Source organism: Bos indicus x Bos taurus, chromosome 1 (assembly GCF_003369695.1).
Source record: "Bos indicus x Bos taurus breed Angus x Brahman F1 hybrid chromosome 1, Bos_hybrid_MaternalHap_v2.0, whole genome shotgun sequence".
NCBI lineage: Eukaryota > Metazoa > Chordata > Mammalia > Artiodactyla > Bovidae > Bos > Bos indicus x Bos taurus.
The window spans coordinates 45,837,356-45,863,609 of NC_040076.1; the positions used below are offsets into that span (position 1 = coordinate 45,837,356).

At 39.9% G+C, this 26,254-nt stretch overlaps 2 protein-coding genes across 2 annotated transcripts in view; one reads left to right on the plus strand and one right to left on the minus strand.

The window, feature by feature from the left end:
• Positions 1–1,916: 1,916 nt before the first annotated feature.
• Positions 1,917–7,471, minus strand: RPL24 (ribosomal protein L24). Its single transcript, XM_027563729.1, has 6 exons — positions 7,379–7,471; positions 7,172–7,247; positions 6,547–6,657; positions 3,774–3,910; positions 2,660–2,723; positions 1,917–2,040 (listed from the first exon to the last, which is right to left on the minus strand). Exons 1-6 carry the CDS (start codon positions 7,381–7,383, stop codon positions 1,960–1,962), a joined length of 474 nt encoding a protein of 157 aa, XP_027419530.1. The 5' UTR covers positions 7,384–7,471; the 3' UTR covers positions 1,917–1,959.
• A 22-nt stretch (positions 7,472–7,493) lies between these two features.
• Positions 7,494–26,254, plus strand: part of CEP97 (centrosomal protein 97) — a 35,223-nt gene continuing 16,462 nt past the window's right edge. Inside the window, exons 1-7 of the mRNA XM_027563857.1 lie at positions 7,494–7,631; positions 17,738–17,907; positions 20,109–20,251; positions 20,994–21,152; positions 22,083–22,184; positions 23,928–24,041; positions 24,593–24,759. Of these exons, the coding sequence (XP_027419658.1) occupies positions 17,865–17,907; positions 20,109–20,251; positions 20,994–21,152; positions 22,083–22,184; positions 23,928–24,041; positions 24,593–24,759 (728 nt within the window). The 5' untranslated portion in view covers positions 7,494–7,631; positions 17,738–17,864. The remainder of the gene's footprint in view (positions 7,632–17,737; positions 17,908–20,108; positions 20,252–20,993; positions 21,153–22,082; positions 22,185–23,927; positions 24,042–24,592; positions 24,760–26,254) is intronic.

The following is a 26,254-nucleotide window of genomic DNA, read 5'->3' on the forward strand; positions in this document are numbered from 1 at the left end:
CAATATTCTGGCTGTAGCTAAGTGAGCTCCCAGTCCGAGGAAAAATACAACTACCAGGCCTGGGGTTTACTTAGGGCCACTCATTTCAGACCACAGCTAGGGGAGGGAGGTGTGAGAAGGTGGAGATACATCCGTCCCCAAAACTGATGTCCAAATCCACTCTCCATGGGATGTGTATGTTTCAATGCTTCAGTGTGAAATATACGTCTTTTAAAACTGATGTAAATAGATTAAAATGTTAAGTAAACAATTTCTGGACGGCCAAGAGAAGCTAAGTTAGAAATAGAAATTACCTCTCATGCCAAACACAACCGGAGATTCTCTTGTGCCTTTGAGCCAATAGAGAAAGGTTTTAATAAAATGTTATACAACTGGTCCAGTGGTCTTACTGAGAAAAGCTAAAACTTCCTGTCCTATGAGAACAGGTGTTTAGTATTTTGGGTTTCCCTGGTGGCTCAGATGGTAGAGAACTTGCCTGCAATACCAGAAAGACCCATGTTGGATCTCTGGGTCGGGAAGAGCCTCTGGAGAAGGAAATGGTAACCCACTCCAGTATTCTTGCCTGGAGAATTCCATAGACAGAGGACCCTGGCAAGCCATAGTCGATGGGGTTCCCACGACTGAGTGACAGTTTCATTTAGTGTTTATATCTTCCTAAACTTCAAGCTATTCATGACTGAAAGATAATCAGAATAGGGCAGTTCCATTTTAGACATTTAAGACGGGAAAAGCAGTGCTTTAAGGGGACATTTTATTGTGTTCAAAAGAACATGTACCTCTGTATTCATGTTGAGTATTTTGATTGACCTTTTTTCTTAAAATTTCATTAAAAAAAAAATTACAGTAGGGACTTCCTCAGGAGTCAAGTGGTTAAGACTCAGCCTTCCAATGCTGGGAGTGTGGGTTCCATTCCTGGTCAGGAAGCTAAGATCCCACATGCCACAGGGTGCAGCCAAAAAAAAAAAAATTTAACTATTCCTATATATAAAATCACATTTCTCAAGAGGATATAGCTTATTTCTTGTTGTATCCTTGCAACTTGGTGGTGTGGAGTGCTGGTACATTGGATGATCTAATTTTCATAGATGTGCAAGCCTCTTAACACCAATTATGATTACTATTTTTTTCATATAACAATTACATAATATAGTGACTTGTAACCTGAACATCGAGACATTTTTGCAATTTTAAGGACAGCTCTGTCAGACTCCCAGCTCAAGAACTATTTTTTCTAATACTCAAGAGGTTGCATCCTTAGGGAATTCCATGGCAGTCCAGGAGCAAATTCAATGCTATGGGCCTGGGATTTGATCCCTCGTTGGGAACTAAGGTGCCACAAGCATCACACCACAGACCCTTCCTCCCTCCAAAAGTGTAGTCTTCATTTAAGCTTATTTTCTGGAAGCGAGAGCAGATAATACAGGTGAGTTTTAAGTAGTTTTAGCTCAGCTATAAGCTAATGGTTAAAAGGTGAGATACTAGAGAACCAAAGGCATCCCCAATAATGAAATGTGTCTATCATGGAAAAGGGTAGTTTAACAAGAAAACAGCCCATTAAAAACGCTTACTTTTTGCAAACAGAAGTGACAGGAAAAAAAAAAAAAACCAAACCCACATCTTTTAGCAATCAACCTGGACTACAATCTATACAACAAAAGGCAGTCTAAAATCTACATAATGCAACATAACGTGTCCTTACAGCCTCAGGTGAGTAAGAACTGCATTTAACCATACAGATCTTATTTAAAGATGAATATTTAACATCTCTCCATTTAAGAGACTTGTATTAGGAGTAGTAGGAGGCATTATTCCTGAGAAATGAACTCTTTAAAGAATACTTAGCTCTTAAATTCTTAACTACTATTACTGTGTAGGCCAAACATGCCTGCTTTAAGAGTAAAAATTCCACCACAATCTAAGTTATAGTCAGATCTTTATTCAAAAATCCAATCTGCCGACTTAGCGTTTTCCACCAACTCGAGGAGCAGAAACCTTCACAGGCTTCACAATCTTTTGCTTAGGTGCTGCCTTTGTGGGAGCCTGTAAAAAGAGAACATGTTATGTGGCATTATTCCATTTGAGTTTTTCTTTTCTTTCAGTCACTGCTCTTATGCCCATATTGTTTGTATCCTAGATTGCGTTCCTAATTATTTGTGTTCCTAATATAAAGAACTCCGCTCAAGTTAAAATTCTACCTTTATATGAAATATAAATGTAAGCCAAAGAGGAAGACTGAAGTAACTGAGATACAACTAGATGCAGTGGGGGATCCTCAATTATATCCTAAGAACAGAAAAAGATCCAATGCTAATTTCCTGGTTTTGAAATTTTTACTATGGTTATCTAAATGGTTTAACACTGATAAAAACTGACTAAATTCTAAAAAATTACAGAAAATTTTTACTGAAAACTTGGAAGTATTTCAAAATAAACTCTGCCTTTCTCTCATTTCTATATAACACTTACAGACACATTTAAGGCTCTAGCAAAGGACCTCTTTGGAGTCCTGAATCACTCACCTAAAAACCAATCATGGACATCATTTTCATTAAAGCCTTACACTAAATTCCTTAAAAAATTTTTAATTTACCACAATTTGGGTTAAAAATAAATCCTCCTGTTGCTCTAAATGAGAAATCTTAGACAATCTGACAATTACCTTTGCAGCAGCCATTGCTGTCTTTTTAGATGCTTGCTTAGCCTTTTTTGCTTCCTTGGCAGCCCTGCGGAGTTAAAAACAACAAGCAAAAAGCACTTTACTCCTTAAGGGTACAGCTTATTAACAAAAGGCTATAACAAGCAAAAAGCACTTTTTTTGACTGCAAGTAGATCCAACCAGTCCATTCTAAAGGAGTGATGCTAAAGCTGAAACTCCAGTACTTTGGCCACCTCATGCGAAGAGTTGACTCATTGGAAAAGACTCTGATGCTGGGAGGGATTGGGGGCAGGAGGAAAAGGGGACAACAGAGGATGAGATGGCTGGATGGCATCACCGACTTGAAGGACGTGAGTTTGAGTGAACTCCGGGAGTTGGTGATGGACAGGGAGGCCCGGCGTGCTGCAATTCATGGGGTCACAGAGTTGGACGAGACTGAACTGAACTGAACTGATAACAAGCAAAAAGCACTTTACCCCTTAAGGGTACAGCTTATTAACAAAAGGCTAGTGTTTGGGGACAGAGAAGGCAATGGCACCCCACTCCAGTACTCTTGCCTGGAAATCCCATGGACGGAGGAGCCTGGTAGGCTGCAGTCCATGGGGTCGCTAGGAGTCGGACACGACTGAGCGACTTCACTTTCACTTTCCTGCATTGGAGAAGGAAATGGCAACCCACTCCAGTGTTCTTGCCTGGAGAATCCCAGGGACGGGGGAGCCTGGTGGGCTGCTGTCTATGGGGTCGCACAGAGTCGGACACGACTGAAGCGACTTAGCAGCAGCAGTGTTTGCGGAAAGTAGAAATAACATATTCCTTCACCATCTGCAGTTATTTGTACGATAAATCCAAAGGATTTAATAACAAATGTAATTAACCACATCAGCTTAACATTAGAAACTGTATAGTACCTTTATAACTGCATACAGAATTTCAACAAATCATTTAGACTTATAGTATAAACTTCTGTATTATTAAACACAAACATTTACAACTGACAATCCTTATAAAGATTCAAGTATCACAACACAAAATAACATCAGATTAAGATTCTGTTCTGTAAACCCATACATACCCTAAATTCCATATAACTGAAATGGCCCATAGTGACATTTATTACCTGATAGCTTGTTCTCGTTGAGCCTTCCTAACTTCAGGTTTCTGATTCCTCTTGGCCATTATATCAGCAAGAGAAGCACCAGTTATGGCCCTTTGGAATTTGACTGCACGGCGAGTTCTTTTCTTTTGAATTTCTTCCTATAGAACAAAAAGATGGTAAGCATGCTTAGAAGCCTTGCTTCATGAATATGGGAGAGAAATGAAATGTCAGAAGGCGACAAAGGAGCTCTTCCTTGGACCTTTTGCACTAATCCCATTCATGGTGGCTCTGCCCTCATGACTGTTTCATCTCCCAAAGGTCCCACCTCCTGACCTTGGAGGTCAAGGAATTTTGGGGAGAAACACAATTCAGACCACAGGAATATTCAACCAGGGAGTTCCCTGGTGGTCTAGTGGTTAGGACTTTGAGCTTTCACTGCCAGGGGCTCAGGTTTAATCCCTGGTTGGGAAACTGACATTCCACATGTTGCAAAGCACTGCCAAAAATAAAAAAACCTCCCAAAACAATTCATGCAATTATTTGAAATGAGATATACAAATATATTTTTAAAGCATCTATATATAAAATACTGCAATATTCAGGTAAGTTTTCCAATTATAAATTGGTTAATCCTGATTATTTACTACTTTATTTAAAAAGACAAAGTTAAACTCTTAAGAAAATTAACTGAACAGTACTTTAAAAGCAATTTTAGTATGATTGCTCATGATAAAGAATGTGCTTTTGGAAAAAAAATTAACCTCAAACTCTGATTTGTTTTTACTCAAAATACTGACATTAGGAGAAACAGTCAAGTTAGAAAACTGATTAAGACAGGAAAGCCACCAAATGTTAAGGAATGTTGGAGTATCAACATAATTCAAACATTTGCTGCAGATTCTATACCAGAAATCTATAATACAGTACTTATGAGAAGAAAGATCTTGCCTTTAAGTCCAAGGAAAAATAAAATATACTTGAACTGTTTATTAAGGCAGGGATATGCAAAATATCTTAAAATTTTTAATGGGACATATGGAGAAAAGAGGACACATTTGTGGTTAGTCAAATGCTCATTTTAAACTTTATAAAGATGAAATCTTACTGGATAAAATGCTAGTATTTACCTATTTATAATTTCTCAAATCCACTTAAAAATATATTTTCTTATTGTGGTAAAATATATACAACTTTAAGTTGATCATTCTAAAGTATTTTTAAGTGTATAATTCAGTGGCATTAGGTACCTTTGCAGTGTTGTGCAAACACCATTTCTGTCTCAAATATTTTTTCACAATACAACAAACTGCACCCATTAAATAAGGGCTTCCCAGGTGGCTAGTAGAAAACAACCCGCCTGCCAATGCAGGAGATGTTAAGAGACACACAGGTTCGATGCCTGAGTGGGAAAGTCCCCTGGAGGTGGGTCACGAAAACCCATTCCAGTATCCATGCCTGGAGAATCCCATGGACAGAGGAGCCTGGTGGGCTACTGCCTACAGAGTTGCAAAGAGTCAGACATGACTGAAGCAACAGACACAAATGAAGTGACTTAGTACCCACACATCACATTTTATTATCCATTCATCCACTGATGGGACATATGATTGTTTCCATTATAATAGTTACAAATATCACCATACATGTTTATCTGTTCAAATCCCTGCCTATAATCCTCTCGAATATATACAGCCCTAGAACTGGAACTGCTGGATCATATGATGGTAATTCTCTAACTTTTTGAGAAACTGCCAATCACTTTCCACAGTGCCTGCACCATCTTCATTCAGCAATGCAGGGTTACAATTTCTCCACACCACCACCAACATTTGTAATTCCTCCCACCACCCCTCCCCCTGTTTGGATAAGGGCCATCCTAATCCTAATGTCACATTCACGAGTTTTTTAAAAATACTGTGTTAAACTTTGTTGACTGACTGTGTCTGCCTCTGCGACCCCATGGACTATAACCCGCCATGCTCCTTTATGGAATTTTCCAGCCTTTTTTCCTTCTTCACATTTTTCCCCCCACATTCACTTTTAATTTAGAATTCTCCTTTCCTCTGAATTCCCATAATAATTTTCTTGCCATGTCACTCAAACTTTTTCTCAAAAATCTCTTTCATCAACCTAAAAGACCACTCCAAAAAACACATACAGAACTTCCCTGGTGGTAAAGTGGTTAAGAATCCACTGCCAATGCAGGGGACACAGGTTCCCTTCTAGGCCCATGAAGATTCCACCTGCCTGGAGCAACTAAGCCAGTGAGACACAATTACTGAGCCCCCAGAACTAGAGCCTGCGTTTTCCAAGGAGAAGCCCACCCCAACTACACAAAAACAAAGAGCAGCAACAAAGAGGCTGTGTGGCTATAAATTAAAAACACATCCAGTCTTAAGAACAAACTAACATGCTGGAAGACTTAGCGATATGATACCTACATTAGGAATAATTCTATAAGCATTATAACCAATAACAAGTTTCCGTAAGAACTATTTAGTTTCCACTCAAACATCTTAAACATGTCCATAGTGCCCTATAACTCACGTGAGCTTTATGTAATTTACTCACTCTGGAAAGGGGATGCTGTCAAATTTCAACTCAATTTTTACTGTGAGCTGAAGATACAAGGAGGCAATCCTTTTATCAATCATTCTCACTTTACTGTTTGATGCTCAATAGTTATAGAGTATTTTCACATACAGTCTCATTTAATTAGTTTTATAAAGCAGCAACTGACGCTCAAGAGGTTTAGCAACTTTAGAACAACATTAACAAAGTGCGTTTCACTTACCGACTGTCCCTTTTTGTGTTTTCTTCTGTAGAGGACAGTCCAGTTGATCTGACGAGGATTCCTCTTGGAAAGGAATGCCGACTCACATTTTGCGTTAAGAAACTGGAAAACCTGTCATGACAAGTTCAAAGTAGGAGCCTGAGCTTGAAATTATTAGTAAGTCAATATTCTAGTGATATCCTCTCATTTTACAAAATTGAGATCCACGCAGACCAAAAGGCTTGTGTCACAGAACTGGCAAGAAACCGTCTCTGCGTTTGGGCCTGTCTTTTCCCGAGAGGAGCAAACCTACGTTCATACTGAGGGGTGGGGTGTCAAATTGTGGGAGGGATCCTGCCCCTCCTGAGATGGACCTGATTTCCATAAAATAGCCAGATACCTCTCTGGGCCACTGCTGTTACACCGGAACATTAAAATTATACAAGCCCCTAACTTCCGACCTGATCTACCCTTGATCAAGCTCAAGACTGATTCACTTAGAGGCTTCTGACAAATACTGCACACAGGGTCCCGGTTCAAGCTTTTCAGGGACCAACAATGACGTGGTAAAGGACCCGGCTTAGACCGAATGAGACCGGTCTTTCCTTAGAAGTACACGGTACGTTTAGCCCACGCGGCCGTTCACCTTCCCGTCGGTCCGGGCGTAGCGCCTCCCATGTCCTGGGTAGATCTTGTACCCGCTGAAACTGCACAGCTCGACCCTGTAACGAAAAGTGAAAGCCCATTAGCTGGGATGGCGGGTATCTTCGGCTAGGAGAGGCCATGCCTGGGATGCCGGAGAGGCGCTCAGAGCGAAGATGGAAGAGGATTGGGATGCAGGGTTCCCGCTTACTTCATGGCTGCTACTGCCGGGGAGAAAGAAAGATGGCGAAGAGAAGGAAAGGATTATGGGAAGAGGCCTTATAAGGTCCTGGGAAGGCACTCTCCTCCCACAATTCTTTTCCCTAACCCCGGCTCTCTGTGATGACGTCACGTCGCCTGGGCCACAAGTCTAGACTTCCCCAGCTGCTGCCCGCTTCTCCTGGAGTAATTGCGCTAGAGGCTATCGAGCCTTTGCAGGCAAAGTGGGAAGGACAGTCAAGCAGGTAGGCAGGCAGGCAATTGGTTTGAGTAATTCGAAGAGCCACGTCCTACTGCAAGAAATGTGAACTGCAGGGGGGCGGGGGGGGCTCCTTTCTCCTCTACTTATCATAGTTTAATGATGCACAGATGAATACCCTGCAGGTAAAATCTAAAATCTCATTTTGCCAGCACTCGTGCTAAAGCACTTGCATACATCGATTTCTTCAGTTTACTAAATCTCTATTAAGTAAGCGTCGAAGTATTGCGAAATGATGACTGCCAGGAGTGGAGGAGTTCTTTGCTCAGCTGCCACCTATTGGGGGTGGAGAGGTGGATTGGCCGCCGGTGGTTGCTAAGAAAACCTTGTCTGGAGAAGGCACCTCTCTGCCCAGGCCCACCAGGAGGGCCAATGCCTGGATCGCTTAAACACTTTGTGATGCTAGATAATTTCAGCATTTGATTTGTTGTTCAGTCGCTCAGTGATATCCAACTCTTTACAACGCCATTGAATACAGCATGCTAGGCTTCCCTGCCCTTCACTATCCCCCAGAGCTTGCTCAAACTCATGTCCATAGAGTCGGTCGTGCCATCCAACCATCTCGTCCTCTGTCGTCCCCTTCTCCTCCTGCCATCAATCTGTCCCAGCATCTGGGTCTTTTCCGTTGAGTCAGCCCTTTCCATAAGGTGGCCAAAGTATTGGAGCTTCAGTTCCAGCATGAGTCCTTCCAATGAATATTCTGGACTGATTTTCTTTTGGATTGACTGGTGTGATCTCCTTACAGTCCAAGGGACTGTAAAGAGTATTCCCCAGCACCACAGTACTAAAGCATCAATACTTCGGTGCTCAGCCCTCACATCCATACATGACTACTGGAAAAACTATAGCTTTGTATATACAGACCTTTGTCAGCAAAGTGATCTCTCTGCTTTTTAAAATGCTGTCTAAGTTGCTTATAGATTTTCTTCCAAGAAGCATGTGTCTTAATTTCATGGTTGCAGTCACCATCTGCAGTGATTTTGGAGCCCAGTAAAAGAAAATCACTGTTTCCATTGTTTCCCCATCTATTTGCCATGAAGTAATAGGACTGGATGCCATGATCTTAGTTTTTTGAATGTTGAGTTTTAAGCCAGCTTTTTTACTCTCCTTTCACCTTCAACAAGAGGCTCTTTAGTTCCTCTTCTCTTCTTGCCATAAGGGCAAGATTGATTCCAGCTTGTGCTTCATCCAGTCTGTTATTTCATATGATGTACTCTGCATGTAAGTTAAATAAGCAGTGAAATGAGTGCAACTGTGTGGTAGTTTGGACATTCTTTCGCATTGCCTTTCTTTGGGACTGGAATGAAAATTGACCTTTTGCAGTCCTGTGACCACTGCTCATTTTTCCAAATTTGCTGACACATTGAGTGCAGCACCGTGACAGTGTCGTCTTTTAGGATTTGAAACAGCTCAGCTGGAATTCCATCACCTCCACTAGCTTTGTTGGTAGTGATGCTTCCAAAGGCCCACTTGATTTCACACTCCAAGATGTCTAACTCTAGGTGAGTGATCACACCGTCATGGTTATCTGGGTCATTAAATCTTTTTGTATAGTTCGTCTGTGTATTCTTGCCACCTCTTCTTAATATCTTCTGCTTCTGTTAGGTCCATACCATTTCTGTCCTTTATCGAGCCCATCTTTGCATGAAATGTTCCCTTGGTATCTCTAATTTTCTTGAGATCTGTCTTTCCCATTCTATTGTTTTCTTGAGATCTGTCTTTCCCATTCTATTGTTTTCCTCTATGTCTTTGCATTGTTTCTTAGGAAGGTTTTCTTATCTCTCCTTGCAATTCTTTGGAACTCTGCATTCAGATGGGAATATCGTTCCTTTTTTCCTTTGTCTTTTGCTTCTTTTCTTTTCTCAGCTATTTGAAGGGCCTCCTCAGACAACTATTTTGCCTTTTTGCATTTCTTTTTCTGGTGGATGGTTTTCATCACCACCTCCTGTACAATGTTATGAACCTCCATCCATAGTTCTTCAGGCACTCTGACTATCATATCTAATCCTTTGAATCTATTTGTCACTTCCACTGTATAATTTAGGTCATACTTGAATGGCCTAGTGGTTTTCCCTACTTTCTTCAATTTAAGTCTGAATTTTGCAATAAGGAGTTCATGATCTGATCCACAGTCAGCTCCCAGTCTTGTTTTTGCTGAGTGTATAGAGCTTCTCCATCTTTGGCTGCAACGAATATAACCAATCTGATTTCAATATTGACCATCCGGTGATGTCCATGTGTAGAGTCTTCTCTTGTGTTGTTGGAAGAGGTCATTTGGTATGACCAGTGCATTCTCTTGACAAAACTCTGTCAGCCTTTGCCCTGCTTCATTTTGTACTCCAAGGCTATAGTTCAGCATTTGATGGAGAGTGGCAAAAGGCAATCCATGAATTGTGTAGGAGACGATACTTGACTAGAAAACAAATACAATGATTGATTTACGCTGCTAGTTGGAGCTCAGGGCAGGTTGCTCCAAATTATGCCTCAATAACATACGGATTAGTTTGAATTCAGTTTACTTGAAAACTGGTAGGTGCAAGAAGGTTACTTTGAGCTTCCTGTCTGTCCCCCTGAAAGCAGGAAATAAAAGGAAATAAATACTTTATTGCTGTACAGTAGCAAAGGTAGGAAGACATCATTATTACCAGAGACAGGGAATTCATGGCAGAGAATTTTGTATAAGCAGACTTTGATATTTCTTTACTAATTTACTACTCAAAGCCCAAGCTTTGCTTAAATTCCTTACTAATTTTTATTGTTCCTTTGTCTAAAAAATATAAAAGCTGTCTGCTTTGGCCACTTCTTACTTAGGACTTAACTCTATGTGAGAACTCTGTGCACATGAATTAAATTTGTTTTTCTCCTGTTTATCTGTTGTGTGTTAATTTTATTATTAGTTCAACCACAAGAAGTCAGGATGGGTAAAGTAGGAAATTTGCCTCTCCTGGACACTCTGTATAAGCAACTCACCCTAAAAATGTGGTAGAAGAGATATGGAAAGTCCAGCAAGGTTGCTGACTAATATTAAGAAAGTGGCACATCTGTTGGAAACTTTCTCAGGAATGAATTAACAGATCTGAATAGAATTAAAGAACTAAAGGAAAGAGAAGGACTGTGACAGCCTGACCAATTCTGACCAGCTGTTGAGAATACCTGGTGTACTTAGATGAATTTTTCTAAATAGACTGAGGGTAGAACTTCAATGCGGAGAAGGCAATCGCACCCCACTCCAGTACTCTTACCTGGAAAATCCCATGGACGGAGGAGCCTGGTAGGCTGCAGTCCATGGGGTCGCTAAGAGTTGGACACGACTGAGTGACTTCACTTTCACTTTTTACTTTCATGCATTGGAGAGGGAAATGGTAACACACTCCAGTGCTCCTGCCTGGAGAATCCCAGGGATGGGGAGCCTGGCGGGCTGCCATCTATGGGGTCGCACTGAGTCGGACATGACTGAAGTGACTTAGCAGCAGCAGCAGCAGAACTTGAGTGCAGCATCCTAAAAGATGATGTTGTTAAAGTGCTACACTCAATATGTCAGCAAATCTGGAAAACTCAGCAGTGGCCACAGGACTGGAAAAGGTCAGTTTCCATTCCAATCCCAAAGAAAGGTAATGCCAAAGAATGTTCAAACTACCACACAATTGTACTCGTCTCCCACGCTAGCAAAGTAATGCTCAAACTTGTCCAAGCTGGGCTTCAACAGTATGTGAACCATGAACTTCCAGATGTTCAAGCTGGATTTAGAAAAGGTAGAGGAACCAGAGATCAAATTCCCCACATCCACTGAATCATCGAAAAAACAAGAGAGTTCCAGAAAAATATCTGTTTTATTGACTGTGCCAAAGCCTTTGACTGTGTGGATCACAACACACTGGAAAATTCTGAAAGAGATGGGAATACCAGACCACCTGACATGCCTCCTGAGAAATCTGTATGCAGGTCAAGAAGCAACAGTTAGAACTGAATGTGGAACAACAGACTGGTTCCAAATAGGGAAAGGAATACGTCAAGGCTGTATATTGTCACCCTGCTTATTTACCTTATATGCAGAGTACATCATGAGAAATGCTGGGCTGGATGAAGCCCAAGCTGGAATCAAGATTGCTGGGAGAAATATCAATAACCTCAGATATGCAGATGACACCACCCTTATGGCAGAAAGCAAAGAGGAACTAAAGAGCCTTTTATTGAAAGTGAAAGAGGAGAGTGAAAAAGTTGGTTTAAAACTCAACATTCATAAAACTAAGATCATGGCATCTGGTCCTATCACTTCATGGGAAATAGATGGGGAAACAATGGAAACAGTGACAGACTTTATTTTGAGGGGCTCCAAAATCACTGTAGATGGTGACTGCAGCCATGAAATTCAAAGACACTTGCTCCTTGGAGGAAAAGTTATGACCAACCTAGACAGAATATTCAAAAGCAGAGACATTACTTTGCCAACAAAGGTCCGTCTAGTCAAAGCTATGGTTTTTCCAGTAGTCATGTATGGATGTGAGAGTTGGACTATAAAGAAAACTGAGGGCCAAAGTATTGATGCTTTTGAATTGTGGTGCTGGAGAAGACACTTGAGAGTCCCTTGAACTGCAAGGACATCCAAGCAGTCCATCCTAAAGGAAATCAGTCATGAATATTCATTGGAAGGACTGATCCTGAAGCTGAAACGCCAATACTTTGGCCACCTCATGCGAAGAACTGACTCATTGGAAAAGACCCTGATGTTGGGGAAGATTGAAAGCAGGAGGAGAAGGGGATGACAGAGGATGAGATGGTTGGATGGCATCACATGTCCATCACTCAGTGGACATGTATTTGAATAAACTCCGGGAGTTGGTGATAGACAGGGAAGGCCTGGCGTGCTGCAGTCCATGGGGTCGCAAGGAGTCGAACACAACTGAGCAACTTAACTGAACTGAAGTCACAGGGAAATTTATAAAACATGTTACATGAAAATACCAGTCCCAAATCCATGTACAGTATATATCCATTTTTGTTAAAATACAGAGGCAGGGAGTCCAGTGGATAAAAATAGTTTAAAAGGAAACACACTAACATGTTACCAGTGATTATCTCTGAGTAGGGGAATTATGGAAGATTTTTATATTTACTTTTTGCTTGACTGTATTTTCTAAGATTTTTACAGTAACTTTTTTTTTCTTTAAAGCTGATACATGCTGCATTGTTTTAAAATAGAAAATATATCCTGAAGGACAAAGAGAACAACTAAAGATATATTTAGACTCCTTTGGAGGTTATTTTTTGCGAACTCTTGAAAACTTTTGTAACATTCTGAGCTCAAATAACTATGTAGGAAAGCTATTCCGATAATTACTATAGTTAGATCACTTGTATCAGCAACACTGGCATATGCCCTATATGAGAGACACATAATTTACTGTTACTCTGAATTTTCTTTCTCTTCAGAGAAATTTTTCTCTGAATTGGCCAAATTTGTCCTATCTCTGGCTGATGTCAATGGAACCCCAAATGAGGCGGACAATCATATATAATTACCGAATGAAGACTTCAGTATTTGATATCTAATTGGAAGTTGAATACTTCTCTCCCCCCTTTATTAGTCAGGGTTCTCCATGTGCACAAATATAAGAAGAGGTTTCTTTTAAGGAACTGGCTCGCATGATTATGAAGCCTAGGGTTTAAAAAATCGGCAGGGTTTGCAGGCAGGTTGGAGACCGTGCAAGGAACCAGTGTTGTAGTTCAAGTCCAGAGCCTGTCTGCCTGAGAATTCCTTGCTGTTCCTGGAGGTCAGTCTTTTGTTCTAAATATTTAGATCTGCAGCTGATTGGATGAGGCTGACCCACATTATGGAGGACAGTCTGCCAGTTTAAATGTAAATCTTATCCCAAAACACTCACAGAAGGCATCCAAAATAATGTTTGATCATGTATCTGGGTACTATGGCCCAGCCAAGTTGACACATAAAATTAACAGTTACACCATTTTTTTTTTAAAAAAATGAATTAAGTTGGGAGGGAGGATAGAAAGTAAAACTACCACTTTTATAGAAATGAACTTTTTGAGCTTTTAAGACCTTAGTCTTCCAAGTATAAATTAAAATTACATTTTATTTAAACATTTGCTTAATTTTCAACTGGAAATATGATAAATCATTTACATAGGTTTCACTGACTTTTGGAAGCACTCTAAATAAAACTGTCAAGGATTCCTTTATTATTCTTTAAAAAAAAATTTTTTTAAGTTTATTATTCTTTTAAATAAAAGTCAGCTTCTTCCCAGTTTGATAAAGACATCTGAAAAGTATATCACAGTAACTTTATTTTTGAAATTTATTTATACTTTCACCTCTTCTCTTTCTCAGATTTTAGCTGATATTTAGGAGGAACACAAGTGATTAGTATCTCATCTTCAGATGGCGAACTCTTCTACATTATTTTGGCCCTGATATTTCATGCTATTTAGGACTGATGCTTTAAGACTGTTCTGATAGCCTTCCTGTAATCTCACTGCTTTGGAGAATGGTGGGCTGGCAATCATTCACTGGTTCTGAAATCGTGTAAATCAGATTGGGACTTGAACCCATGGTCTTTTAACTAAGATCACACCTGGTCTCAGGACATAATGAACCTCAGGTTCTTGATGTGTCATCGTATAAAGAATTCAGTGAGAGACAAAGTGATAAGTAAAACTTTATTTTCCTGGGCTCCTAAATCACTGCAGATGGTGACTGAAGCCATGAAATTAAAAGGCACTTGCTCCTTGGAAGAAAAACTGTGACAAACCTAGATAGTGTATTAAAAAGCAGAGGCATTACTTTCCTGACAAAGGTCTGTATAGTCAAAGCTATGGTTTTTCCAGTGGTCATGTACGGTTGTGAGAGTTGGACCATAACGAAGGCTGAGCAGTAAAGAATTGATGCTTTTGAACTGTGGTGTTGGAGAAGACTCTTGAGAGTCCCTTGAGCTGCCAGGAGATTAAACCAGTCAATCCTAAAGGAAATCAACCGTGAATACTCTTTGGAAGGACTGATGCTGAAGCTGAAGCTCCAACACTTTGGCCACCTGATGCAAAGAGCCGACTCTTGGAAAAGACCCTGATGCTGGGAAACATTGAAGGCAGGAAGAGAGGGGACAACAGAGGATGAGATGGTTGGATGGCATCACCGACTCAATGGACATGAGATTGAGCAAGCTCCGGAACATGGTAAAGGACAGGGAAATGTGGCGTGCTGCAGTCCGTGGGGTCACTAAGTCAGACACAACTGAGCGACTGAACTACAAATCTTCACATAAACACAAAAAGTCACATAAAAAAACATAAATCAGATAAAAAGCTTTTATTGTAAAAAGGCACATTTGCAAAATGTTTACAGTGTCAAAATTCTTTATATTAATAACATGGTAAAGGACAGGGAAATGTGGCGTGCAGCAGTCCATGGGGTCACTAAGTCAGACACAACTGAGCGACTGAACTACAAATCTTCACATAAACACAAAAAGTCACATAAAAAAACATAAATCAGATAAAAAGCTTTTATTGTAAAAAGGCACATTTGCAAAATGTTTACAGTGTCAAAATTCTTTAGATTAATAACATCTTAGTTTTAAAACTTTGAAGTTATTATACTTCTTTCAAATATAAATTCTCACCCTAATTAGAAAAATCTCTTTTGTTTGTCAAGAGAATGGCACTATCCAAAATGTTGTTCCAGTTTTCTGTCTACCTAGTCTCTTAACTTCATGTTATTTTAACTTGTACATAGTACTCTCCTGAAACTACTCTGTAAAAGGTTACCATCTCCTATTCCAACAGTCTCCTTCCTACCACTATTCTACCTTTCAATTCATTCTTGTCATATGAGCAATTTAACCTTTCTGAAACACAAGTTTCATTTTGTCAGTCCCTCAATCAAAAGCACCAAGTGAAAACTAGTGGAATGAATAGTGGGAAGTAGGGTGAGGCCAGGTTATGGTTGACCTAGAAAGTTAAATTTCAAGAGAGAAGTTTTTGAGGAGGGAATTAATATGATAAAATGTGTTGTTTTACTTAAATCATGCTAGTAGCAATGGGCAGATGAATTAGAGATGGGGAAGATGAGTCAAGGCGATCAGCTGTTGCAGAAATCAAGTATACTGGGCTGATAGGAGGGAAAGTCTTTCTTGTGGGTTTCTGGGCCAGCCAAGAAATGCTGCCTTGTTGAGAAGTTCATGGCCTTGTTCAGTAGAATTCTCCAAATTGCCTGGAGAGTGCATTGCAGGGTTTAAGGAATATACAAAATGAAGCAATTTAGTTAAAGTGTAGCAATTTGATTTTGGATGCAAAGGCTGAAGTACAAAAATGTCTGTGGTATGATTATAAAGTGTTGCTGGTTCACTTGGGCATGTGAGACTCTGCCCAGGGACTATGGCTGCTCTCTTTAGGAGCTATGACTATACTCAGTTAACCCCATAAAGTGAGTTCTTTGGCCCTTTTCTCAAGAAACCAGGTCAGACAAACCAAACCAAACTCTGGTTGTGCTATTGCTGTAAACTAGCAGAAACCTGTGCTCCTCAAATACCTTCTGGGCTTCCAGGAGCCCCCTCCCAAGTCACTACCCTGCAAAGTTGGAGAAAACTGTGAACCCTTTCTTGTTCCATGAGCTAGAAATTCACCTCAGACTTCACCGACTGTTCCAGGGAACAAAGGTTAGTAGGAGAAAGAATTCAGGCTTACATTTTTCTTATACCTGTATAGTAAGACTGTGCTTTCTACATAAGGGGGTTCTTGGTTAGAAGGAAAAAAATTCCTAGTCTTAATTCCCTCTTGAGAGCTAGGAAATTTGTCTTCAGACTAACACAGTGGGAAACAGGGTTTGTTTATTTATTTATTTTAAATTAAAGCAGCTGTAGTCAGAGAGAAGGAGGATCCAGGAAGGAGGGAATGCTCACAGAATCAATTGCCTGGAAACCTAGAAGCATGAGTTACAGGGATTTTTTTCAAACAAATTATCAGAGATGTTGGACATGGCTGTCTCAGAAAGACGGAAATTCAGAATAAAGATTGCAAGAGGGAGTGAAGGAGTAGGTAGTGGAAATTGGAAGCTCCACATTGTCGGGTGCCATCAGATTAGTTTCATTACCACCTGCCTCCACGTGCAGTCTGTGCTGTCTTTTCATCTTGTACTTCTGAACTGTTTAGAGTCCACCCATCTTTTAAGCCTTAGCTCCATTTCACTTCCTCCTTCAAGTCTTCTCTGAAGATTATAGTTTCTATTTCTTTCTCCATTCCCTGAAAGCTTATTGAGTTCATAGTTACAATCACACTAGTTAGCATGTTAATAGTCATATCAAAAGTCCCCTACAGTAAGGCAGTGTAATTTTTTAGTTTGGAGACTTTACTGTAAACTTCTTTTGTATACTGCTTGGAAAAATTCTGAGTTTTATACTTATTATAACGGGCTTCCATGGTAAAGCATCTGCCTACAATGCGGGAGACCCAGGTTCAATCCCTGGGTTGGGAAGATCCCCTGGAGAAGGAAATGGCAACCCACTCCAGTACTCTTGCCTAAAAAATTCCATGGACAGAGGAGCCTGGTGGGCTAAGTACCATGGGGTCACAAAGAGTCGGACACGACTGAGTGACTTCACACTCACTCACTCAATACTTATTAAATACACCTCTAGGTCTAAAGTTCTGTTAACTATTCAAGAACAACTACTTAAATATTTGATACTGTATAAAAGCTTCTATCCCAACATGCTTTAACTAAATTTTAAATAAGACGTATCGATTTTGACTAAACAAAATCCTCTATAGCAGAGTTGAACACTTTGAACTTATTCAGAAATGTCAATAAAGGGGGCAGCACCTCTCCTACCCTACCCCGCACCGCCCGCCCCCGCCCATTGCTAAACTTTTAGCAGTAAGTCCTCAAATTCGGTCTGCATAGAGTAGAGACCTTATAGTCATTCCGATGATAAAAGTGTCAAATTTCTAAAACATCTAGAAAAGAGAGCGAAATGATCATTTAATAATAGTTTGCTTCTCTGCCAAATTAGGGAGTTGACCAGGTTTCCCAAACTCATTGCTGCTTAGATTCTAACCTGGGTTTCGCATCATTAATTTCAGGCAGCCAATTGGGCCGTTTGGGTGCCGTGCATCCTGGGAGCTGTAGTTTCAAGCTCGCTCCTCCCGACCACTAGCTCCACCGAGCAGTCGGAGGACGGTTGCCTGGTATTAACAGCAAGCGGGAAGTATGGCGGCGGCGTGTGCCGCCGCGGCTTTGCCTCCTGGAGAAGGTAAGGCGATCCCCACCCTTGGGTGCCAAGGTTTACTCCATAGAACTGAATTAAATAGTTGCGAGGTGGAGAGAAGAAGACTAGGTTTAATGGGTGCCGTTCTGGACCAGTTCTTTTGATGCAGAGTTGTGGGCTTCGCGGAGGCGCGCTGCCCTCTGGGAGTTGTAGTCCCTTGGGCGCTGCCTCGCTCTGCGGCGTCGCGGCGAGGTCCAAGCAAGGGACTACAAGCCCCCGAAGACCTTAGCGCTACCCGGCGCCGCGGATCCCGCGCTCTTAAGGATACCTGGTCTGCGGGTTTCTGGCTCCGGTGACCGTTCTTGGATGTCTACGTTGAGTTCTGGGTACCCAGGTGAAAACTACAGGATCTCCCTCTTTCTCTCAGTTCCTAGAACATTCAAGAAACTTATCTAACACAGTTCCCTAGATTGACGTTGGGCCCTTTCTTGGAAGTGTCCCAGTGGCCAAGATAAAATCTGAGGATTATTCAGAGCCCACAGTTCACCACCCCTTGTTATGCAGACGGTATTCTGGGATCTCGTTTGGTCGCTGCCAAGCGGAGCGCGGGGCGTGGGTGCTTCCGTGGGTGCTGTGGGAGCGGAGCTCCTTTGTTTTGGTTACAGCTCGGAAGCTCTGGGTCACAGGCAGGGCGGAGGGTCGAGGCCCTTTTCCACCACTTAGTTCTGGCTCATTATGTGAGAGAGAGGGTCGAAGAGGTGTTTCGATCCCTTTGAATTGTGTGCAGAGGCTCCGCATTTTCCTGGGTCGGTATATAGCTTTCATCAAACTCTTAAATCCAATAACCACCTGTCCTCCCAAATGCTAGAAGCCATTCGACAATGGAAAAACGTTGATATCCTTCAGGAGAGCTATCTTGCATAATTATTTCCCGCAGTTATCTTAATCTGGGTAGAAATTTGAAATTGTCAGTTTCTCTAGCCCCTCCCCCCTCAGATATCTACTACTCTTAAACTCCACCTCCCCAGCCCACCGCGGCTATGAATGTACTGATAATAATAGCAGTTAACATTTATAGAGCACTTTTTATATGAGCCAGATAATGTTCTGAGTGTCTTTTTTTAAAAAACATTATCTCATTTTCTCTGTAACAACATTATAAGGCAGGTATTATTATAAGTATTCCTATCTTAGTAGAAAAGTGAGCCTCAAAGAGATCAATAACTTGCCCAATAAACCACCGTGTTTAGTGGAGCCAGAATTTGAACATCTTTTAAGTATACCAAATCATATTATTGAATGCTGTGTGCCAGGAATGGGATTAAGTGCTGTTCATACGGTTTCGATTTTCATCTCCATATAAATGTAATGAAGTAGGTATATTATTCCCATCTTGTAGATAAGTCAACATAACTAATACTTTGATTTTCAAAATAGTTTGGGCACGTTATGGTATACTGGTAGTTAGATTGTAAGCAGGTTGATCTCTATCAAAAGATTAGTTACATCTAAAAAAATACTGTCATTACTTAGGCATAAAATATGGAATAATAGTTCACATTTAAATGTGAAGAATTCCAGAGTATTTAATATCACAGAAACTTGAGTTGTTGTTCTTCAGTCACTCAGTCATGTCCCTCTCTTTGTGACCCCATGGACTGCAGCGTGCCAGGCTTCCCTGTCCTTCACCATTTCCCAGAGCTTGCTCAAACTCATGTCCATTGAGTAGATGATAGCATCCAACCATCTCCTCCTCTGTCCTCCCCTTCACCTGCCTTCAGACTTTCGCAGCATCAGGGTCTTTTCCAAGAGTCAGTTCTTCTCATCAAGTGGCCAAAGTATTGGAGTTTCAGCTTCAGCATCAGTCCTTCCAATGAATATTCAGGACTGATCTCCTTTAGAATGGACTGGTTGGATCTCCTTGCAGTCCAAGGGACTCTCAAGAGTCTTCTCCAATACCACAGTTCAAAAGCATCAATTCTTTGGCACTCAGCCTTCTTTATGGTCCAACTCTCACATCCATATGTGAATATTGAAATCTAGATATAATGTGATACTTCTAAGGGAAAGTGAATAATTTCATTCTGTAGTCACTTAAAAATCGATTGCTTTAGTTTTAAACTCTTGATATTTATTTTACTTTAGTGTTTTCTAACTCTAAATGTATAAGATTTTATGAATATAATTTTATCCCTGTGCTCAGCTTTGTATTTGTGTTTTCTAACAATTTCCCTTCTCTTTTCAAGGATCAGTGGTCAATTGGTCAGGGCAAGGGCTACAGAAATTAAGCCCAAACTTACCCTGTGAAGCTGATATTCATACTTTGATTCTGGATAAAAATCAGATTATTAAATTGGAAAATCTTGAGAAATGCAAACGATTAGTACAGGTAGGTATTGCTATGTAGGGGAAATAGTTATATAAGACCAGTTTGTTATTATACAAAATAAAGCAGTAAGATAACAAATGTAACTCTGTAAACCTAGAAAGTAGTAGGTATTACCTTAAATTAAAAAGAATTAATAGCTAAAATAAATTTTAAAATAGAATAGTAAAAAATTTAAAAATTAATTTTCGCATGATGACTATTAAGTGATAATTTTAAAATTTCTCCTGAAAATTAACACTTTTTGTTAATTTTAAAGTCACTTTAAAGTAGACTATACAAAGAGCATTTGTTAAAACAGAAAACATTTTATGTTGGCTAAATAACATAACATTTTATGTTACCTCATGGTGGAGGTAAAGAGTTGATTCATTCGTTCATTCAACATTTATTGGACCGTTCTTATGTGTCTGACATTGTTCTAGATTTTGATGGAGACAAAGTAAGGACTCCATTATTGTGGAGTTCACATTCTCAAGTAGTTGCTGTGTTGAAAATATTTTCTTTTAGTACTTGGAGGAGGTGTGGGATTGTTCAACTTTATCTCTATTTTCTGTTGCTTAGGAGTGACTGCAATAATAAATAGTTACACTGCAGAATATTTAGACAATATATGTGAAAAGTATAAACTTAGTTTATATATTTGGGAATGTTTGACCATATAAACAAATCTTTTTAACCACCCTAATGTGAAAGTAATATTTATATTTTAGCCTAAGAATAATGATATGTTTTCTTTCCTCAGTTGTCAGTGGCTAATAATAGGCTGGTGCGGATGATGGGTGTAGCCAAACTGACCCAACTCAGGGTGTTAAATTTGCCTCATAATAGCATTGGCTATGTGGAAGGCCTAAAGGAACTAGTTCATTTGGAATGGCTGAATTTGGCAGGAAATAATCTCAAGGTGAATTCTTTCTTTCTTTTTTTTTTTAGTAGTGTTTTTTAACTTTACAAAAGTATTTGCTATGAAAAAGGAATTTAAGCAGTAGAGAATTAAGTAGAATAAAAAATGAAAGTATCCACTCCCATTCCCCAGAGATAATTTCAGTTACCATAAACTCAAAAAAAAAAAATTTTGAAAATTCATGCAGAATTAAGCTCTTAATTCATGCAGAATTAAGCATGTTTAATGGTACAGTGGAGAATATACTGTTTTAAAAGTCAGGAGCTCTCAATTCTGGTCCTGCTTCCACCACTTAGTAACTCTATCATTTTGGGTAAGTTAATCAGTATTTCTGTGTCTTTTTTTTTTTTTTTTCATTGTATTTTTTGTTTTCTGTGTCTTATTTTTTGATATTGTAGACAAGGGAACTGTATTAAATGAAGAGAACTGACTTATCAAGCATGTAAGGTTTGCTCTTCTAACCACCTTAACTGTTTTAAGTCATTCAGTCTCATGACAGCCTATAAAGCAGGTACAATCTTTATGTGTATTATATAGATGAAGAAACTGAAGTACAGAGAAGTTAAGTAACTTGCCTAAGCTCACATAGTCAAGAAGTTGCTGAGCCAGGATTTGAATCCAGGCAGTTTAGCTCCAATGTTAACTTGTAAACTCTATGCTATATCAACTGTCATGTGTCATCATTGTCCTTCAAGCTGTAAGTATCTGGCATGATATGATCCTCTGATTTAGAGGGATAATGAAGGTAGAAACTTGCTATATAACAATATGCCAAATTCTGTTGGCACTGCCTTGTCTTTCTCTTGCGAAGCACTGTTCCTCTGCTTCTGACAATAAGAAAGAGGGAAGAGGGTCAGCTACAAGAAAGTAGGGAAGACTTGAATTTTTTGATATTGTGTGCATGAAATACATTTCCTTTTCTTGTAATAGGCCATGGAACAAATCAACACCTGCACCTCTCTACAACATCTCGATTTATCAGACAATAACATACCCCAGATAGGTGATCTATCTAAATTGGTATCACTGAAGGTAAGTGTGTTTTCTATGTCATTTCTGAAATTTTATACTAAAATACCACGAGAAAGTGACCTAATTGATCCATATATATATAGGTCTGCAAGAATAAATTGTGTTCATTATGATAAAAATTCTATTAAGTTCAGTTCAATTCAGTCGCTCAGTCATGTCGGACTCTTTGCAACCCCATGAATCACAGCACGTCAGGCCTCCCTGTCCATCACCAACTCCCGGAGTTCACTCAAACTCATGTCCATCGAGTTGGTAATGCCATCCAGCCATCTCATCCTCTGTCATCCCCTTCTCCTCCTGCCCCCAATCCCTCCCAGCATCAGAGTCTTTTCCAATGAGTCAGCTCTTGCATGAGGTGGCCAAAGTACTGGAGTTCCAGCTTTAGCATCAGTCCCTCCAAAGAACACCCAGGGCTGATCTCCTTTAGAGTGGACTGGTTGGCTCTCCTTACTATACCAGAAATTAAGTATGAAACTTTTTGTTGTTAATTTCTATTACTGATTTACTTTAACTGAAACTGGTCATTGTAGTTAAAGTTAATGCTTATTTACTGTTCAACAAACATGATGAAATTCCCTTCATGCCTAATCCGTCAACATTAGCAACTTTAGTTGTGTAGCATCACTAGTGCATAATGTGTTGGTGGGGTTAAGAATAATCATTCCTGTTTGACACTGAAGATTGCTATTTCCTTTTAGTGGTAGATATTATTAAATTATCAAAATTAACCTCACTTTAGAAAGTCTGTGGCCTATAGCACTTTTTATGGAGGGGAATGCAATAAAATAAATATGTAACAGTTGGAATCAACAGCTTCATAAAACATGAGTAGGCTTTTTCCATATTTTAACTCCGTTGGATATCATTAGCATAGATGAATTCATTAAGCCTCAGAAATAGTATTATTAGCTCAACTTTTGCCATTTTTTTAGCAGAAATCATTTTTAGCAACAATTACTTTAAACAATTTGATGTAGTCAGATACTGAGATAATTCAAATGAACTAAAGATGATTGCAAGTTTTTTTTTTTCTTTCTAGAGTGGAGGCATAATTACTTTTTCAGAATCCTGGTGTTGAGAGTCTTCAGTTTATTTTTCATTGTTGCTGTCTTAATTTGAATTTGAGTCAGGTTTATCAAGTTCATTCTACCTTCCTCAGGTTTTAAGTTACCAAGAGAATATAGTTGCAAATCGTAGTTTGTGGATTCTCTCTCTCTTTTGGAAAATTTGCTTTCTACCTGATTGTTTCTCTTTTTTGTTGTTGTTGTTGTTTGGGTGGCACGCAGGATATCTTATTTCCCTAACCAGGGATGGAACCCATACCCTCTGCAGTGGAAGCTCAGAGTCCTAACCACAGGTCCACCAGGGAATTCCCTGTAGCTTTGTTTCAATGAATGTTTTCTTTCACTTTTCTCACCCTCTATTTTGATGTTTTAAAAGGAAATGAACAAGTATGTTGAAAGGTGCTCAAGTTTAAATAACTTGCAACATGCCTTTTGCTAAACTAAGCATATGTTCTTTGGCAAGTCTTTAAACTTTCTTGAGCTTAGAATATGGATGTGAAAAAAGAGTTGGACCAAATGACCACCTAGGACCCTTCTAGCATTAACAGTCTTTGATTTATGTGTGATGAGAGGTTATATTAAAATAGATCACTTCCTTTTGTATACCTTATTTTGGTTTTATTAAAATAGACCAGTTTGTCGATTTCCATTTGTAATTCATTGCATTTTTACTTTCAAGACCCTGCTGTTACATGGAAATATCATCACCTCTCTTAGAATGGCACCTGCTTATCTACCCAGATGTCTTGCTATACTTTCTTTGGCGGAAAATGAAATCCGGGACTTAAATGAGGTAAAATTTGAGGGTATCTTATGGGATCATGGGAGCTGGAAACTCAGGAGAGATGCAGGAAAAGGTGGTGAGCTTGCTTTAGATGAGCATCTTGGAAGAAACTGCTATCAGGGTGAAACACTTGGCTCCAAAAGACTATTATTTTTCTTTCCACTTTTATTTAATGTCAGTAGGTTATTAAGGCTTAATTTCATTTGTAATGCTGCATTCTTTACTCCATTGAGAAGTGATCATTGGTGGAGGGACATCTACATTAAAGGGGTTAATAAGGCATACTCTGTACCTTTTTCTGGCTTCTATTAATGTTTTCAAAATAGGGTTCTCTTTGCTAGGAAGCAGTACTTTCTAAAGGACTTTGTGCAGCAAGAACAGATGGCCATATTGTTGGAATTTTTGGAATCAGTGGATAATATAAGAGTGTTACTTGTCACTTTTCAAAACAAGAGGGAAATTGTTGCATTCTCAAACTTCCAGAGATGTGTAATCAGCGGAAGCCCTGTGCTTGCCACTGAGTAGTCCATTTCATTCAACAAAGATGTCCTTTGTTCCAGGTCTCTTTTCTGGCATCCTTAACTGAACTGGAACAGTTGTCAATCATGAACAATCCATGTGTGATGGCAACACCTTCCATCCCAGGGTTCGACTATCGGCCATACATCGTCAGCTGGTGCCTAAGCCTCCGAGTCCTAGATGGATACATGATTTCTCAGAAGGAAAGGTGAACGTAACCCCTTTAATGTCACATTTATCATGGAAATTAACTGACAAGCTCATTTCTAGCTTACTACAAATTAAGAAGCTGAATATTGCTTGAAATATGAATTTAGAAATTAGTCATTAGTACAGTTATATAGTAGGCTTCCCTGTTGACTCAGACGGTAAAGCATCTGCCTGCAGCGTGGGAGACCCGGGTTAGTAGACACTGTGCTGTTCATTTAGGATTTTCTATCTTTTCTAAAAAAGAATAATAAATAAGTATCAGTCTTAGAGGTTGGGGGTAGTGAGTTTAATTTCATGCCCAACATACAACAAATTGAATTCTAAAGATTCTTTTGTTATTCAGTTGTTTGGGGCTTGGAGCATTTTTGTATAGAGACCATGTTATGGGTGCTGTGTGGGATTTTAGATCAGTCCCACAAAAACTTGCATCCATCATATTGTAAAGGCAATATTAACAACACCTTTGGACCCAACTACTCTTTATGAAAGTGACTGTGGGAAAATGCATGCAGAGTTCCAATTTGGAGCTGGTAGCAGTCATACTGACTGATCATCACCTTCTAGCTATGAAGCAGTGGAAGTGGGAATCCCCTTTCTCTAGATCATTGATGATTTCTTCAGCTCAGAACTAGGACCCCTGCATGATGGGGTCTTCTGGAAGCTGGCACATGATCAGTGGGATCAGAACTATAGGGGAGGTAAGGATCAAGGTTGTAGACAAGAAGGGGTGGAGTTAGAGAGGATAGTGAGAATTGAGATGACTTTATCCTCATCACTGCCTCCTTCCACCTCCTCTTTTCACTGCATACATATGTGCATTCATGGGCTCAACTCACATCATGTTCTTCCTCACCGTTTTTGTCCTTCTGTTGCAGAGACTGATGGTCACTTGGGGTGGCAGGGGGGAGGTTTCCAGTGGAAGGAGGAGTGGTAGATACTGACAGGGTTTTCCTTGTCTTTCTCCCTTCTGTTTTCATCTCGTGAACAGGGTGGGGGCAGTGAGGAATGGCAGCCAGGAGCTACACAGTGGTGGTGCTGGGGAAGGCTGATGTATGTCAGCTCTAGTTTGCCTGCAGACAAGTGTGGCTTTTCTTTTTTCCTGCAGTGAGTGCTGCTTTGTACTCAAACACCTTGTTGGTGTTTCAAACTTGGTTAATTCTAAAGCTGGAATATGGATTTACTTGGATTTTCTTTTAAGAGAAAGACATTACCAGATTTTTCTAGGGGAGTAGGACTGATAACATTTTCACATGTGGAAGGTATCATGGTGAGATGGGCCGAGAGAGGAGGACTGGTATCATTTTCATATGTGGGAAGTACCATGGTGAGATGGGCCGAGATAAGGGTTTGGCATAAAAAGAGACCTGGGAGGAGAAATGAGACCTGGTCAGGAGAGACAAGAGAAAGCTTCACATCTTTCCCTACCACCCATTAGCTGTGTGGCCTGGGCAAGTTCCTTAACTTCTTTGATCTTTAGTTTTCTCATCTGTAAA

What these genes read in the sequence shown, in the direction of transcription:
- RPL24 (XM_027563729.1), bottom strand. An exon ending in AACACAAAAAGGGACAGTCG is followed by an intron (nt 3,911 to 6,546) that starts GTAAGTGAAACG and finishes TTTGTTCTATAG; the next exon opens with GAAGAAATTCAAAAGAAAAG. An exon ending in CAGCAATGGCTGCTGCAAAG is followed by an intron (nt 2,041 to 2,659) that starts GTAATTGTCAGA and finishes CTCTTTTTACAG; the next exon opens with GCTCCCACAAAGGCAGCACC.